Source organism: Tachysurus fulvidraco, chromosome 2 (assembly GCF_022655615.1).
Source record: "Tachysurus fulvidraco isolate hzauxx_2018 chromosome 2, HZAU_PFXX_2.0, whole genome shotgun sequence".
NCBI classification, from domain to species: Eukaryota; Metazoa; Chordata; class Actinopteri; order Siluriformes; family Bagridae; genus Tachysurus; species Tachysurus fulvidraco.
In genome coordinates this window covers 38,207,309-38,225,679 of record NC_062519.1, presented here as the reverse complement: position 1 = coordinate 38,225,679, position 18,371 = coordinate 38,207,309, and the positions used below count along the sequence as shown (strand labels likewise).

The window sequence follows — 18,371 nt, the reverse complement described above, 5'->3', positions numbered from 1 at the left end:
TCTAAAAGAGGAGAGAGAGGGGGAGAGAGGAGAAGGAAAGAGAGAGAGAGTAGAGAGCGAAGCAGAGAGAGAGAGAGGGAGAGAGAAAGAGAGCAGAGAGAGAGGAGGAGAGAGAGAAGAAAGAGAGAGAGAGAGGGAGAGAGGAGAAGGAAAGAGAGAGAGAGAGGAGAGAGAAAGAAAGAGAGAGAGAGAGAGAGAGAGAGAGAGAGAGGGAGAGAGGAGAAGGAGAGAGCGAAGAGGGAGAGATGAGGAGGGATGCATAGTAGATAGATGATATATATCTCAGAGAGATGTAGAGAAAGCACAACCCCTCTCGCGATAAACAAATAATAGCGCTCTTTGCTCGCGCTCTCTGTCCCTCGCCCCTCTCTACTAAACACTCGTCTATGCGATCTCCCCGCTCTCTGTATCTTCTCGCGCTCGCTCGCTCTCGAACACGCTCAGCGCGCTAGAGCATGGCGACGCGCTGAGCGCTAGCGTCACTCACGCCCGTCGCGCCCACGTCGTAGCGTGCGCTCGCTGCCAATCGCGATCTCTAACACTCTCTCTCTCTCTAACACTCTCTCTCTCTGCCTCTCTTACTCTCTCTCTCTCTCTCTCTCTCACTCACTCCCTCTCTCTCTCCCTCTCTATCTCCCCCCCCCTTCTCTCTCTCTCCCTCCCTCCCTCTCTCTCTAACACTCTCTCTCTCTCTAACACTCTTCTTTTCTCACATACACTCTTTTTATCTCTCACTCTCTTTGTTTCCCTTTGCCTTTTCTAATAGTAGCATTTATTAGTAGTTTAGTGGGCCGTGTGGTAGCCTAGTGATTAAGGTGTTGTGCTACCAATCGGAAAGTTGGGAGTTCGATCCCAGGTCCACTAAGCTGCCACTTTTGGGCCCCTGAGCAAGGCCCTTAACCTTCGGTTGCTCAGTTTTGTTTTGTTTTTTATAAAAAAACAAATGAGATCATGTAAGTCGCTCTAGATAATAATAATAACCTTTATTTTCTATAGCGCCTTTAAAAGTACGTCTCAAAGCGCTTTACAAAAGCAAATAAAACAACAAAAATACACCACACAATATAAAGATTCGAATTAAAGCAACAGAAATAGACTATAAAATAAGCACAATGTCAAATTAGAATTAGTCAATTAAAAGCTGCCCCAAAAAACTGGGTGTCTGCCAAATGCTGGAAGTGTAAATGTAGTGTATTTACTTAGTTTACTTTATTTTCAAGAAAGTGAGGATGAGCAAGATTTCCCAAGCAAGTGAGAAGGACATCCCTACTGTCACTGATCTATAATAGTGTTTGTCTCTCGTCGGTGTCTGGAACGTGTAGTCTGATTTATGTAGTCAATCTTCATGACTATTATGGGATAGATTGCGATCTGTAATTGCAGTTAAGTTCATTTTGGTCACAGGGGGTGAATACTTCAGTGGGGGTGAATACTTATGCACAGCACTGTACCAGAGAGGGTGTTCTGTACTTTATTTAATGTGAATGAATTCCTGAGATGAATCTTATTGTCTTCATGGTAAGATGTGTGTGGTTACTTCTTCGCTGTATTTACACTTTCCTCACACAGCGCACACTGTCATTTAAGCTTGCGGCACTCTGCTTGGTCCGTCTGCTGCATTAGTGCTCGTGCTCCTGCAGCAGTGTGAAGCTGCTCTCCAGCACAGTACTGTGTGTGTGTGTGTGTGTGTGTGTGTGTGTGTGTGTGTGTGTGTGTGTCTGTGTGACACTGTGTCTGTCTGTTTGTGTGTGTTTGAGTGTGTGTGTGTGTGAATGTGTGTGTCTGTGCGAGTGTGCTTGAGTGTGTGTCTCTATCTGAGTGAGTGAATTTGTGTATCTGTGTGAGTCTGTGTCTGTGTGAGTGTGTTTGAGTGGGTGTGTCTGTCTGGGTGAGTGTGTGTCTGTCTGTGTGTGTGTGTGTGTTTGTGTCTGTCTGTGTGAGTGTGTGTGTGTTTGTGTCTGTCTGTCTGTGTGAGTGTGTGTCTGTCTGTGTGTCTTTGTGTGACTGTATCTGTCTGCGTCTGAGTGTGTCTGCATCTGTGTGTGTGTGTGTGTGTGTGTGTGTGTGTGTGTGTGTGTGTGTGTGTGTGTGTGTGTGTGTGTGTGTGTGTGTGTGTGTGCATACCTGAGTGTGTGTGTGCCTGTCTGTGTGTGTATCTGTCCGTGTGTGTATCTGTATGTGTGTGCGCATGTGTATGTGAGTGTGTGTGTGTACTCTATTTGAGTTAAATGGTGCGTGGCAGTGGAGGAAGTGCTTCAAGCAGGATTACTCTCTCTAGCAGATAACGGATGCTGAAGGAGCCCAGTCTACCTCACAGTCCCTCATCTTCACTCACACACACACACACACACACACACACACACACACACACACACACACACACACACACACACACACACACACACACACACACACACACACACATTTTACACACCAGGTCCCAGTAGAGGAAGCAACTAGACTCTCTGTGTATACAGTGCATACAGTGTATACGTGTGTTTTTACCTCAGAACTTTATATACAGAACTTTAGTGTTTGGAGAGAACATCTTCAGAATTGTGATGCTTATGCACAAACATTCAGGGCATCTCAGAGAGCAGAAACGGGTTTGATATCATTATTTACTATGAAGACAGAAACATTTATGTGAGAGAAATATATTGGCTCTAGTATTATGGGGAAAAACAGAAATACTTCTAAAAACATTATAATGTCTTAAATCTCTGAGTGTCTGCTTTCATATGAGCTTCATATTAACCACCACTGCGAGTGAGACATGACAAAGACAGGGTCTTTTTACACCTGGTCACTTCATGTGTTGTCTCTGATCTGATAGCTATCTGATTTGTTAAAACTGTTCCATTTACATCAGGCCACATAAATGCGTCTCGGCGAATCGGATATCGGTCCGATCTTTCTACTCGCGCCCAATATGCAAATATATTTTACCTCATTTCCGGGGTAATTGAAATGGAACACGCTTTGGTGTCTGTGCGGTTTTCAGAAGGCAATCAAAAAGAAGACGAATAAACTTGTTACGACGGTTATGTTACAAAAAACAGCATTTACATTTATTTGTTTCTGGCGCGATGCACGACTCGCGAGTCACTCGCGAGTGACGTACTTCCGTTTGGGAGGAGTTTAGCGCTGACGTATGTGGCTTGAACAACCACATTCATTTACACCTGTCCAGTTTCATCTGAAATGCGTCCCAGACCTCCTCCTGAAGGGGTTCGAACCATCAGCTTCATATCCGTCTCGAAAACGTTTCGGAGGGCATTTAGACCTGGTCTTTTTACCATCGGATAGCTATCCTTCGGGTCCTTGAGGACTAAGGCTGAAACTGATTAAAGCTCTGTACCGAGCTCATGATACACTCGTGGTAGTTTTGGGTGGAAAACGGAGACTTGCGGTTGACAGGCAGGTCGAGGTGAGGGTGGCTGATTACGGAACAGCATCGCAATTATGAGCTGTGTGGGGCAGCGCTACATGACCCTGACTCTCGCTGCTCTCTGTGACCTTTCAACAGACCAGACATGAATGCTGCTATCTTTGGAGAGATCAAACAAGTCTTTAAAGAAAGGTCAAAATGGACGGTAGAGGGTTTTTCTTTTTCTATAACTCTCAGGAGGTATTGAGATGTAATCTCTTAAGCCAGACCTCTAGCTGTTACTCTGTACGGAAGGATGTGTTTTCACAGCAGGTAGATCGAAGTGCAAAAAAAAACAACAACCATGGATTTTGCACACAACCTCTTTAAAAGCTCCCAGGAGTTTTTTTTAGCTAGTGATATAGTCCACTGGATCTGCACGATCTGTTATGATGCCCAACTTCTGGTTGCTCTACATCAGGGGAGTCAAACTCAAAGTCACAGTGGGCCAAAATATAAACCTGAGATAAAGTCACAGGGCCAAACTGAATATTTATTGAAAATTTAACTACAACTGATCTGTAATGTTTAACCTTTTTCACATGGAAACAAACTTTAGTTTTGCTTAAACACAGGATTTGGAACAACCAGAGCTCGATATTACAAACACATAAGAAATGAAATTTGAAATAAAAGACACATCAGTGGTGTTCATTTCACAAACTTTGACCATACACTTTTTGACAAACTCTCCCTCATTAAAGGGCAGATTTTGCCATCTCTGCTGCCACGATAAAGCTTTACAGACTTTACAGCAGCTTCACTTTTTTATTTAGCTTTCATGAACATAGTCTGTGGGGAAACCAGACTTTGTTTTCATCTCCTCTGAGTTCTGGAGCTTCTGCTTTACGTCCAGGTCCTTATACTTCTCATAATGTTTCGTGTCATAGTGTCTTCTTATGTTATATACTTTCGTTACAGACACGTTAGCTCCTTTAGCACACAAGACAAACAGGTCTGTCCTTTATATTGGTGAACAGATAATCTGCCTCCCTCCTGTCCTGAAAGCTCCTATTGTCCATCTTTCCTTTGGCCATTTTTGTGGAGGGTGGAATTAACTTGCCCAATGTGACTGTAACATGGTTGTTAACATGGTTGCTGTTCGTGACTACTCATCAATACAGTGGCAAGGCATTCTGTAATTTGTAGTATTAGCGGAGCATGCGGCTAGCCTGCTGTAATGCACATTTGATATGATCTCACGGGCCAAATATAATTACACCTGAGTTTGACACCCCTGCTCTACATGGACAGTGGATTGTACCACATGGATGTTACCACTTGTAGACCATAGGTATGGCTTTGGACTGTTGCTGCAGTCGGTTTTGCGCTCGGGCCATTTGATGTCTTCTGCAGGAAGGAATTTATTCAAACTATAATGAAGTCAGAAATTTCTCTGATGCTCAAAAGCTTCTTGTTACACCGCTGCATTTGATTATATAGTGTACAGTTTTAGAAAGGCAATTATTTTATAATCCCTCTCTTCAGTGTCACCCAGATGAGGATTAGTACCATTTTGAGTCTGGATCCTGTCAAGGTTTCTTCCTTATATCGTCTCAGGGAGGTTTCTCCTCACCACTCTCGTCGCTCATCAGCGATGAATATCAATTAATATTTTTAAAAATGTTGTTATTTTTATTCTGAATTGTAACATTCCTGTATGCCCAAATAAATTAAATAAAATTGCCACTGATTTACTGTAACGCTTTGTCTCTACAGTTCCTCCAAAGTTTCTGAAGACACCAACCAACACTTACGCGCACGAGGCTACGGACATCGTGTTCGAATGCGAGGCCACCGGATCCCCCGCCCCGACCATCAAATGGGTAAAAAACGGAGACGCCGTGGTTCCGAGCGACTATTTCCGAATCCTGGTAAGTCTTTAATTCCTTTACGGTTGTGTCAGTGATTTCATAAAGGCAGCTAACAACCGTGCAGTTCTCTCTGTGACTGCCATGATTAGAAATGAGTGCTGAGCTGTGATTGCTGATGACACTGATGAGCTTGTGTTGTGTGTGATTGTGCAGAAAGAGCAGAATCTGCAGGTTCAGGGCCTGGTGAAGACAGATGAGGGGTATTATCAGTGTCTAGCCGAAAACGAAGTGGGCAACATACAAGCCAGCGCTCAGCTCGTCATTCTAGATCCAGGTACCGTATCTGTTAAATGTGTCGTCTTTTGCAAAAATCACACCGGAATTTATTTCAAGCGAAATATTCACAAAATCGATTATTGATTAATTATTACTTTTATTGTTATAATTATTATAGTGACTTTACATCCAATGTTACAACATCCAATGTTACAATGTAATCTTGACAAAAAAAAACAAACCTTTATATAGTTTACACAGAGCGTCATATATTGTGAACCTGGACGTATCTGTATCGTTTATAGCTTTGATTAGTTAAGTTACGAGTTGTTTTGTATTTTATTTTGGTTTGGATTGATAGAATATTAGCTAAATGTTGCATGAAATCTAACCAAATTCCTATCAAATTCTTTTTATTTATTTGTTTGTTTGTTTGTTTGTTTATTATCTCTGACCCATCCGGTTGCAAATTGGGAAGAAAGTAATAATGAGTATTGCTATTTTGGCACTATATTTAGAATAATTTTATTAATACATATTTTATTTTCAATATTCCAAGATGGCAGCATAATAAAAGTCCTTAATATGTGATGTATTACTTTAACTGTGACGGCACACTGTCACAAAACCTCCTCGGGTTTTTATGCCTCTGAAAACACAGCAAAGACAAACAACATCACTTTATATTGCCCCAATATTTAATTAAAGCATCTATCTTACAGAGAATAATTAATATCCGAGAGTGAGACAGGGTAGTTAGAGAGGCGATGTGATGTGTGCATCATGTAGGCTGCTTTTTTCCACATCAGCACAAGGCTTTCATGCCAGAGCTGTTTTGAGCTGGGAAAATAAGCGTGAAAGCATCGTAAGGAGACCTTGTAAAATTCCGACACTTTAATATCGACATGCAGCTTGTTTCTATCTTCCGCTGGTTCTGAAGCTTGTATGTATACCGTGTATCATTTCTCTGCATTGTATACAAGCTTTAAGCTGCTTAGTGCAGTCTTGCGTATTTCACCCACACTGCACCAACAGTAGCTGCAGACCAGAGATCGTATGCTAATAGAACAGTATCAATCTCGGTCTCTTTATGCGGGGAATTTGTGCTCTAGTATTAGTAAAACTGTGGAAAGTGCAGAGGTTAATCCAGTGCTGGTGTAAGGGAGTGTAAGGGAAGTGGAGGGTGATATCTGCCTCTGCTGGCTTTCTGTCTGTGCCACCTGTTCAGTGTGGATGAAAAGTCACGCCATCATCGCTGCCTCGGTTGGTCTTAATGGTCATGTCTCATTTGCCAGGGAAGAAACCATCGTGTCTTTGGAAAATTCCCCTTGAAAGGTGGCCATCTGTTATAACTCAGAAAGTGGGTTTGTCATCAAATTCGTGCACGATGTCACGAAGGTGCTTATTTTGCATGCCGTTTTGCATTTGGAAGTCGGTCTGAACGATTAACCGGCTTTATATAGAAATGACATTTTGAAGGAGTGCAATTTCCAGATCATAAGAGCTGTGATGGGAATTAGCCAATAGCCTTTTAGTTATAATTATTGTGTCCTCTAAAATTTACAAGGAAAATAAAGCCCCATAAGACAAGTGTATGTGAACTGCTTGTAGATGAACAGTCAGAAGCTGGCGATCATTGTGTGCTGTGCAAGACTACAAAACAGAACAGCAGAGGCAGGGGTATTGTGGATTGGTGGTGGTGGTGGTGGTGTTGGGGGGGCAAACATATTAAGCACTTCTGTTAAACTCAAATCGGCATAAAATTCAGTTCAGTTTCAATTTGTCGTTCAAAACTCTACACTTAAATAGAAATGTTTATTTTTTTGTCACATAGACATTACAGCAAAGTGAAAATCTTTTTTTACATATCCCAACTTTGGATGTTGGGAACAGAGCTCAGGGTCAGCCATGATACAGCACCCCTGGAGCAGTGAGGGTTAAGGGCCATGCTCAAGGGCCCAATAGTGGCAGCATTGCAGTGCTGGTGTTTGAACCCCGATCTTCCAATCGACAACCCAGAGATTTAACCACTTGCAATAAAAACACCACAAATTCTGTAATAAATAACTAAAATAGTAAACTGGTGAGATAGAAAATGTAGAAAAAATGCAATAAATAACCGAAATTCTGTAGATCAATTTAAAAGACATCCCCATACACACCCCAAAATTGCTCAGGTCAGAGTTTGTAGAGTGTATAGTATTGTATTTATTGATGCACCCTTAATCAGAAGCGAGGACACCGTGACCTAACGAAGCTAGCTGAAGTATTTCACTAAAGACATGGCAACAATATACACAATGACAAATAAAGGTTCCCTTTAATACTGAAGGTCAGTTCGCATTCAGATTTGTCCTGTAATCACAACTGACAGACAAAGCAGGCTTAATAATAAAGTGAAATCAAGAGCAAACTCCATTTCCAGCGTATAGCAGACGGCCTTATTCAGAGAGACTTACATTTTTATCTCATTTTTTTATACAACTGAGCAATTGAGGGTTAAGGGCCTTGCTCAGGGGCCCGACAGTGGCAGCCTGGACATGGGATTTGAACTCAACCTTCTGATCAGTCGTCCGATACCTTAAAACTGAGCTACCACATCCCAAACTAGGCTCTGAAATCTTGTCCGGGAATCACCAGACTTCACCTATATACTGTAACATTCAAACGATGTTTAAACAATACGGCTGCTTTAGCAGCAGCTCAAATTGCAATTGTATGTCATATGAGGACCCTGAGGATGTTCTCATGGAGTCACGAGGGGTAATTATGTCATTTTTTTCCATTTAGACTTGAAAACCAGCACTACAGGTCTGGAAATTAACTGAATGGAAATAATTGCAGTTTTAATCGCATATGCAATATTGCTTAGAAAAAACACAATTATAAGTTTTACCCAAACATTCCAGCCCTACTGTGAAGCAACGGTACGTTAGTAGCAAACACAAACCGCATATATAAAAGTTTTACTTCACAAATATCTACTCAGTCCTGAGTTCTACAGGGTTTAGAAGTAGATAGGTGTCCCCCCCCCCCCCTTTAAGCACCTCAGTAAATAGTGGATATTAATACAAAATAAAGCATTTTTTGAAATATTTAATCCACTTTGCTAACATTAGACTAGTTAACACTAGTGAACTGTATTTATTAGTGATGCACAAAAATTTAAGCCGCTGATAAAAGAGAAAAAGGCTAAAGTTTGATTAGCGGTGTAAACGTTAGCCTTGTGGTACAAGGACAACCACCCCTCTGAGGGCAATTTATTTGTGTTTAACATTAGCAGATCTGCCTAAACAGAAGATAGGAGACTGAAAAAATGAAAGATATTGATGCTTTAATAAAAATTTTCCTCAGAAGGACTATGATGTCGCTAGCATACACAACACTGAATCACCTGTAATGCCCCTTTACCACCAAAAAGAACAGAGTGCTGGTTCAGAGCTAGTGCTGGTGCCAGTTCAAAGTTGGTTCCACTGGTGAACCTTCTAAGAACCGGTTTGCCTTTCCACCGGCTAGAGAGTCTGACGTCATTGTATACGTCTCACGTTTCCCAGCGCAGAAACGTTAGCGCAGCAGCGGCAAACACAACAACAATGGCGGATGTTGCTTTACTGTTAATGCTCATGGCTTTGTGAACCTACATTGGCATCCAAACGCGGCGAATCCAACGTGTACGTGCAAGTCCGTGTAATCTGTATAAACGGAGGTCGTAATCGAGAAAGTACATAACATTATTTTATCATTAACACAGAAAAAAGTTAGCCTTAGCATGTAGCTACCTACTATCATGTGTGCTGATAATGTATCATATTGCGGTAAAGTAAAAGTATTAAACATTGTTATACTTAAGGTATATTATCACAGGTGCTAACAGTAGCCCCGCCCACAGCTCCGCCCCCAGTCCCTGACGCAAGCGGTTCTTAAGTCTAGACCAGCAACGTTTTGGTGCTACTTAAGAACCACTTTTCCTGGTACAGAGGCAGTGCTTTGGGTGTCGAAACAGAAAGAACTGGTTCTAAATTAGGCTCCGAACCAGCACTCAAACTGCCTCGGGGTAAAAGGGGCATATATGCTACAATTCTGCGTTTGCTATTCAGCTTCGTGCTATTACAGCAGCTTGCCAGGTGTATTAGAAGCCCTGGGCCTCACTACCATCTGGATCGGCACATGTTAAACTTGGAAGCATGTTTATTAAAGCACATATATTTATTTTAATACATGCTATTGCTCACTAAGCACTTGTAACAAAAAAAACGCTTTGTTGTTTGTATTTCACACTCAAAATTTTTTTTTTTTTTTTTTTTTTTTTTTTAAGCACTGACCTATTTTTTCCAAAAAATTATTATTTTTTTTTTTTTGTATTGTTTTGTTTTTCTCTCATGTTTTTCTCTCCTGCTCTGACAGGCTATTATTACCTTTAAGCTCGACTCTGCTATAGCCGAGGTTTATGTTGATTTTTTTTTTCCTCCCAGACAACCGAGGAATAGTTGTGTTTTTTTGTATGAGGGGGAAAAAAAATAGGCAGGCTGTAAATAGAAATGTGGGCTAGGCTATCATTTTTTCCAAAGCTCATAGTTCATCGGATTGGATTTCAGCTTCTGGAATGAGGATTAGTGATTTCTCACGCAAGGTGTCTTTTAGGTGTTTTTACACATTTCAGTAAACTGGACTTTTTGGAGGTTTGTAAAAAAAAAAATTGCTATGACTGATTTTTCATGGACTCTTTTGTCCTTTTGTTTGATCCTGTTTATTTGCCTCACTTGAATTCAAAATGTCTTATTTGCATTTGAATGCTTGGTTTTATTCACTATGCTTTTATTTGTGGCTCCTAGATGCTGCTTTATTTTGTATTTTAGGCCTGATATCACACCAGCATCCCATGAAAGCCGGTTACCAGCGTTTGTTTGATCCTCCCATAGTGCTCTTTACTCAGACTTAATCTCCAGGTTTGTGGTGCTTGGGTGCGGTTGGTAGAGTGTGAGGAATTTTCCGCATGGGGCGAGCCGAGCGATGTGAAGCTCTGCGACTCCAAGCTTGAGGATGGAGAAAATAAGGCCTACAAGAAGCCTTTTGACTCAGAACAGTGTTTTTCAGCAGGTCTTCCCTTAATGGCTGCTTGTATACTGCAGGCTGGGATGCACATATTTCCAGGGATTTCAGAACAGCGTAACAGATATTGCGTCATCGGGTAGGCGTGGCCTATTTGATAATCTAACCCTAACCATAACCGTAGTTTTTGGTTGTTTATTTGTATTCGAAAACAGCTTAACTGTAAGATAATAAAGCATGATATATATATATATATATATATATATATATATATATATATATATATATATATATATATATATATATATAGATCTAAACTCTACCTGTATGACTGTTTTTGTCCTTAATTATCCATCGTACAGTAGGTACGCTCTTTTTTTGAAAGAGGGCATTTTCCAAGACCTCCAGAAACTACGCCCACTTTACGTTGTGGTAACGAAACCCCTGGAATTTAATGAATGCCACTGCAGGCTGCTCTGGCCACGTGGCACAGGAAGCATCCCCACGCCAGTGCACCCTAGTACCATTCTTACAAATCCCACTTGATTGTGCCACAAATCAAACCCCTGACTACCTTCAGTTGCTGCCCTACTGGCTGGTATCCATTACTGTGAGGCATCAAGGTTAAAGGGGGAATGCAAAGGAACACCAAGGCTGGTTTGGACAGCCATTGTGATTCATTTGCTTGTTTTTTGTGTGATGCTCCAGGATTGCAAGGCAATAAAACATGAACAGAATGGTCCCTTAGAGAGGTCTTGGTTTTCCATTGACACTTAAATTAGGCATGTGTGGCAAACATAACTAACAGAAGAGCACACATGTTTGTTATTTATAGCACCACAAAAGCACCCTGAGTGACTTTTCACATTCTCTTGTTTACAAGACGTACTGATTAATAACCAGGGGTCTAACACGGTCCATTTGGTTTTAAGATGGGAACAGTGTAATGGAAGTGCAGTGATCGAATGAAGAATTATTCTAGCTGACTCTGCAAAATTGGTACCATAACAGCAGATGCCGAGTTCAAACAAGTTTTTATGGTGTTTGCCTTGCGCACAAAAAAGGCTTTTTTGTGGGGAAATCGACCTGTTTATTTTCTCCATTTTATTTTGAAGCCGATGTCTCTTTGCTGGAAGCCACGTGGACCTCAGAGACAAAGTCTGCACATGTGTTGCGATGAACTGCGTGTTAACATGCTGCAGCTGAAGCTCTTACAGCATGGAGGGCAGGATCACAAAAACTTTGCATTGTTATTAAATGAGCTAATGTTTGAAGGTCACATTGCCTAGCTGTTGCAGAAAGCTCAGTGTAAAACTGGGCACCTGATCCAAGCCTGAGAGGAGAATCTCAGTGAAGCGTTAAATGAGTGTCCTCGGCAGTCAGGTCCTTTTGCCACCTTGCAGTGCTCTTTTTTGTTTTGTTTCCAAAAGCTCTGAGAGTCTGGCTCACTGTTGACAAAAAAAGTTCATTAGAAGGTGACCACAAGTTACCCTTTTACAAGATAAACTGTGCTGATCTAACAGCAATCTGTAACTGCAGCTAGCTTTAATCAAACATGCCGTTGTCATACAGCACTCAATTAGTAGCCAGTTATTGACCGATTCATTGCAAACTATAAACCTTAGCCAATCAATTCTGGAGGAATTCCTGTTAGGGGGGATCTTGTGTTCAGAATTCCGTATCACCGTAGGTTCTGTGCAAATTGAGAGGTGTGGCCATGTTTTGGGAATGGGTTCTGTATCCTTCCTTGTCGCCGGGGTGGTTCCATCAAGGGTATACATTTTGTACCTCTAGTATGTATATTTTACCTAGAGAGAAAGATGTAGTGTACTTTGTTGCTGTTAAGTTGCTGTTAATTTCCTTGTGAAAGACATTTCAAACGTGCAAAAGATAAGGCAATAATATTACAGTTTAGTACCTATTTTATCCCCCTGCTATAGGTTAGTGAACCGGGGTCTTCAGGGAGAATAGAGTGGACATCAGTGGAACTAATGCATAGATCTGGACGTTTATTGGAGTCCATGCCAAATAGGCTTCCAACCTCTTCTGAGACCTGGTTGTTAACCACAATGACTATGCAAAGATCCATAAACCCACCCTCTCATGCTAGGCAGCGGATCCTGTTCTGTAAAGCAACACCTTTTCGCAGATACTCCTCAGCGAACAGGCTTTTATCTCCCAGACATATCACAGGAAGGTGGGATGTCTGAGAAGAGGCTGAGTCATTCCCTGTCACCTGAGAGAGTAGCTTTCATGCACTTAATCTCAATAACGGTGTCCTGCTTTAATCCATCATCTTCCCATATTCATGACATTCTCTGTGCTGCTTTGCAGGCTGCTGACACTGCAGCGTTTGTGCAGAATGTGAAACCAAAACCCCAGCAGGATTGATCAACTTTCCGTTTATAAGACATCACAGCGACCAGGCAAATGCTTTCTACTGCAAATTGCACAATTCTTCATCTTGAAGATGTGACTTATAAATTGTGTATTCTAGTGTTTTAGTTGTTTTTTTTCCTCAACACACATCTCCCTGTGGTCAGGGACATTTGTCAGCTCTATAGCGCGGTCTCGTCTCATGTTCGATCAGTCGTCGGATTGTCAGCAAAACCTCTAGACAAAAACAACAAACTCAAAGATGTGTGATTTTGAATTGCTTTACTTCCTTCCTAAAAGCATCGTCTCTTTGTGTGCCAAGCTTTAAGCCTTTGTCTGCAGGTCAGCAGCACACCTAAATGTCACAAGCTGTCTGATTTGGTCTCGACTGATGTTGTCATTGTTGCCACTGAGAAAGAGGATGGAATGAATAAGAACAATAAGAAGAACTGATATTTTAATACCTGTAGTTAGTAAGTAACCAGGATAAAAACACATTGAGAGTAAATCTCTTTTACAAATCTTGCCTTCCTGTCCTGATATGATGTCATACTCTTTCTCTTCTAAGATCAAATCAATATCTATTTAATTAGTCATTAGCAATGTACTCCATCCCAAGCAGGTTGCTAATAGTTGAAGACTTGGAGACAAAAGGCTCCATTATTATCATTGGAGCTTGCTCTTTTTCCAAGTCAACTGACTTTTCTATGGCGTAAAAGTGGTCCAAAAGTCCTTTCAACTTTCCTTCCAACATTTTCGGAGTTTTCTTTTTCATCCTGCCTGGTGACCTTTCCCACTAAGCCATAATGTTTGCCATTAATAAGGCACTGTTACCATCTGTTCAGGCGACACCAGCAATTGCTCTTTGCTATGAATAGAACAAACATGAGTCTTTCCCTGTTAGCCGCCATGTGTTGCTGCGAGTGCTCTTGTTGTGTTTTGGACAGAAAATGAGAAGGATTGAAAAAAAAAAAAAAACAGTGGAGGCAGACGGATTGTTAAACCTGCACATGGCTTCGGGTTGCGATTTGCGCTCTGTAGAGTCTCCTCCGTTCACCCTCGCCTTCGCCTTCGCCTTCTTTCCTGGCCTCCGATCCTTATTCGACTGAAGTCAAGCCTTTGCTCTGTACCGCGACTCTTCCTCGAAATGGAGTCAATCCTGGAACAGATTTCTGAATGCTTATTTTGGCACAGTGCGTACAGTATGAGCATAACGGTGGAGATTCAATTGCTCGCACATGGACATTCAGGACAGGATACAGAGCTGAAACTGGCGCTTACACACGAAACAAAGTTAACCGTGGAACTTACGGGCAGACGGGCCGAGCGTTTATGGCTCCCCGTTTCTCTTTGTTGAAACCTATAATTGTTGCAGCTAATGTTTAATTTGCTCTCTGGCTAATGGGTCATATCCTTTAGGGAATGCTATAGACTAATAGATCTTACAATTAATGAGTGTTTTACAGATGCGCATCATTAGTCACTGTAGTTTTCTGAATGGTGCATTATGGGTTGGCCACAGTTAGAGCTTTTTTAGTTTGCACCAAAATGGATGTGAAACAGAGGAGCTGCAGTGGTAGTGTAATTATGGCCAGCGTTGGGGCTAATCTGTGCTTGGGAAACGGCTCGTATTTCTCCGAATAAAATAATTTATCATAGTAACGATTGCGTTATAATGGAGTGCCAGCAATAACCACAATGAATAAAACCCTCTCTGGCTAGGTTAGGTATGTTTGTTAGCATGTTTGTTTTAATGTTCTCGTAGCGATGCTAATCCGGCATCACTTTCAGGGAAGTATTCTTGCCTCGTGTATGATTCTTGCCTAGTGTACGGTCTCAGGCGAATATCGGCTTCCATCATCGTATTTTCGGGAACCTATTCGTATTTTCGGATTAAATTAACCTCAACATGGACGCTCATTTATGTGTGATTGATTTTTACTGTCATGCCGAGAAAGGGTTATGATTCACATGCACATTATTGGGTTTATTTCATGCATACTTGGAATTGTTCAGTTTAGAGAGGATATAATTCAGTACGACAATAGGCGATGGCTTTTTTTTTTTCTCTCTCTCTCTCTCTTTCTCAAGTTTCAGTGGAAAACAAGAGTAAAATATGCCAAAGTCCAACCACAGTTTGTTCCAGTGGTGTGGACTGGAAATATTTCGCATATCTGCGTGAAGATTGTCAAACCCATACTGGGAGGCTGTGCCAGCTTTGTAACATGTGGTAGTTATTAAGATAGATGGGTCTCGGGGTCTCTGGATGTTTTTCGCATGGGACTGGTCTCAGCTCAGTGTGGTGTAGTGCATTCCTTGGATCGAATTTTTATCATTTCTTTGCATTCCACCTCCCTCCTTCTTGTTTTTTTTTATTCATCTTTTTGCCATTGTTTTTTTTTTTTTTTGCTTTTGTGATTATTCCATTTCTGTAAAACTCCATCACGGATGCCTTTTTTTGTTATGTTTTTTGTTCCTCTGCTTTGCCTTTTCTTTCCTTTTTTCCCCCCGTCTTTTTCATTTGCTGTTTCCTTTCCTTCTCGCACCCTTAATTTTCAACACTTCATTTTCACTTCACTCATCCACAACTCCACTTAATGATGTAGCCACCCCCTCTTCCTCACCCACACTGATCCGTGCCACTGCTGACCGTGTAACACCAGGCTCAGGAGGCAGCTCCGGCTCCAACCCCGGCCCTGGCGCCGCTCCCGGTCCTGTGCCTTCGCCTCCCCGTGATGTAGTGGCCTCGCTCGTCTCCACCCGCTTCATCAAGCTGACCTGGCGCCTGCCGCTCGAGCCACAAGGCGATGACATCACTTACTCCGTCTACTTCGGACTGGAGGGCGCCAAAAGGTAGGACATAAACTGTAGCCTGGCTCCTTACGGATTAACGTCGGAGACATTCTGCATTGTGTTTTGGAATGCCTTTGTCAAATTGAATATGTGGTTCCACCCAATGTTATTAAAGTGCCATGACAAAGTGATGGCACTTGAATAGACGTCTTGTTGGCGAAGCTGAGTTTTTTATTAAGGGCCGTGAGTCGGCACTGAGCTCGTGTTACAGTCTGATCGGGTTGTCTCGTCCCGCAGAGAGAGGACGGTGAACACCAGCCGTCCAGGAGAAACGCAGGTCACCATCCAGAACCTCAAGCCAGACACCAAGTACTCCTTTCGAGTGGTGGCGTACAATAAGCACGGCCGTGGAGAGAGCTCAGCACCTCTGAAGGTCGCCACTCAGCCAGAAGGTAGGAGCTTAAACAGAAAGTCTCAGAGATTTGCTCTTTTGGAGCACAGGTCTTCTCAACACTTTTGGAAAGCAGCCCATTTGGCAGAAGGAATTACATTTACGATCACATGTTCCTCTGGGGTTTATTTATTTATTTATTTACTTATTTACTTATTTATTTATTTATTGCTCTTTGCCCCAAAAGCACTTTGCTAACAATGTAAAATCACTTTACGCAGTTAGCACAACCACACACGCTGGGAAAGCACCGGAACGTTTCCGCTTCTGAACGCCGTTCCCTCTGTGTTTGAAACATTATCAGCTCATGCATAGCCCAGGAGAGAGCAAGGCTGCTTTCTGGGTCGGCGCTGACCCTGTGTGTCCTTGGGCAGGCTGGCATAAGCACTTCATAATGAGTGCTAGTGGGATCCTTGCACCCTGGGGAGCCTGCACTGGCCAATCAGCCTCCATTTCATGTTATAAATGAGGTCTCAACTGTTGACCCGCTTCCAGAAGCAGGACCTCCAACAGAGCCTGTCGGTTTTCCCATGTGAATGAAACAGACACACACACACAGATGTACTCGGTGAACTGCATAATCTATGTCTTGTGTTCTAGACACTCCTGTCGGATCACCCAAGCAACCATGTGTGTTGTTTGTATATATAGTAACGCTTCTACTAATACTTAAACCCTGTGATCATACTGTAAACAGATCATGGAATAGTTTAGAGTCATCGAATCTAAATTTCTCCCAGTACTCCAGTCATGTCAGATGTTATTAGCGATTAAAGGTGCGGTCTCCGTTGTTTGAGAGATGCTTCAGAAAACTGAGTCGGGACGACAAACAAAACAAAATCAAAACAATGTTTGCGTGTTTGTCAATATGGGCGGAGAGAGTGTTCAGTGCGCATGTGTGACATTAACACTGACACGGAGGATAAAAACAAAAGAAAGAAAGCGAAGAAAGACTTACGATAAGGTAAGAAGTAGGACGTGTTAATATAGGATCAGCTTTCCAGCGCTGGAGAGAACTGAAGGAGCAGGAAGTCGGCCACATATTCACAGGTTGGAGTTTCCCGTGTCAATAACTCCTGAGCTAAACGCTGTTACTACACAAATAACACCTCTTTTCTATCATAGTAATGTAGAGAGGCAGCTACAACCGCGTTTTGTGTAGTAACAGCGTTTAGCTCAGGAGTTATTGACTCGGGAAACTCCAATCTGTGAATATGCGGCCAACTTTACTTAAGACGCCGAGGCGCTTTTTTCCTTCTCGATAGGTGAGTAACATTGGTTTTGCTTTGTTACACAGAACTAATATATGCCTTTGTCCTTTACATCATTATGCTTGTGTGTCATTTTGCTTGTTTGTTTATCTGCAATTGTATTGTTCTTCCCTTCAGCTATGATAAAGACACATTTCTTTCCATTAGTTGCCTGGGTTACTTATATACATATGTGTGGGCGGAGCTATCGATACAGGGGTGGGACCCGTTTGGGTTAAGGGCGTGTTTGTTTTGGTGATTTCAAATGTCAACATTGGCTTTCAAACAACGGAGACCCCACCTTTAATGACCTCAAAATATGGCTTAGGAACAAAGTCTTATATTGCTTGGATTGGACCAGACCTGATAAGCTGATCTGTATTTATAGTCTAATTAGATTTAAAGCACAGTTCAAAAGCCTCAAATGCTGTGCATTCTTTCATCTGATGTATTCATTTGTGATCTTTAATGACGGCGATGTGTAGATGCTAAACAGCCCAGATTGTTGTTTTCCATCTCCCACCTCAGATAAACTAAGCCAATTAAATAAACATCACAGAAAAAGCTGTTGCGGTTTAACTCGGCGGCGCGGGAGCTGGCAGCCTCTCCTGTTGTCACGTCGCTGTCATGTGCCGAGCTGAAGAGGATTTTTTTTATCGAGTGCTTTTGTCAGGATTTCTGTTTGAAGTGTGTGTACGTGTTGGAACATCCTGACATATTTCCAGCGAACGACTGTGACGACTAAACATCACGATTGTGTGAAATATGACTTGTTTCTTCTCCTTCTGCTATGTCAACAAATCGGAAAAGAAAAACACGGTAATGCGAGATTTATTAAGTGACGAGAACGTCCGTAACGTGACGCGCGCTAATAAGGTACTAAGGCAGAAGAGCGTCTTCAAACAAGTAATGTTTTGTGTCCAGAAATAAAG

The 18,371-nt window shown here is 42.0% G+C and overlaps 1 protein-coding gene across 10 annotated transcripts in view; it reads left to right on the top strand.

Annotated features, from left to right (window-relative positions):
* Window positions 1–18,371, top strand: part of neo1a (neogenin 1a) — a 149,921-nt gene that overhangs the window by 107,230 nt on the left and 24,320 nt on the right. For 9 of the 10 annotated variants that reach the window (XM_027153099.2, XM_027153090.2, XM_027153093.2 and 6 more), the window contains exons 6-9: window positions 5,150–5,304; window positions 5,458–5,578; window positions 15,552–15,798; window positions 16,036–16,190. In XM_027153099.2, coding sequence (XP_027008900.2) covers window positions 5,150–5,304; window positions 5,458–5,578; window positions 15,552–15,798; window positions 16,036–16,190 — 678 coding nt within the window. The remainder of the gene's footprint in view (window positions 1–5,149; window positions 5,305–5,457; window positions 5,579–15,551; window positions 15,799–16,035; window positions 16,191–18,371) is intronic. The other variant, XM_027153094.2, reaches the window with a different exon arrangement.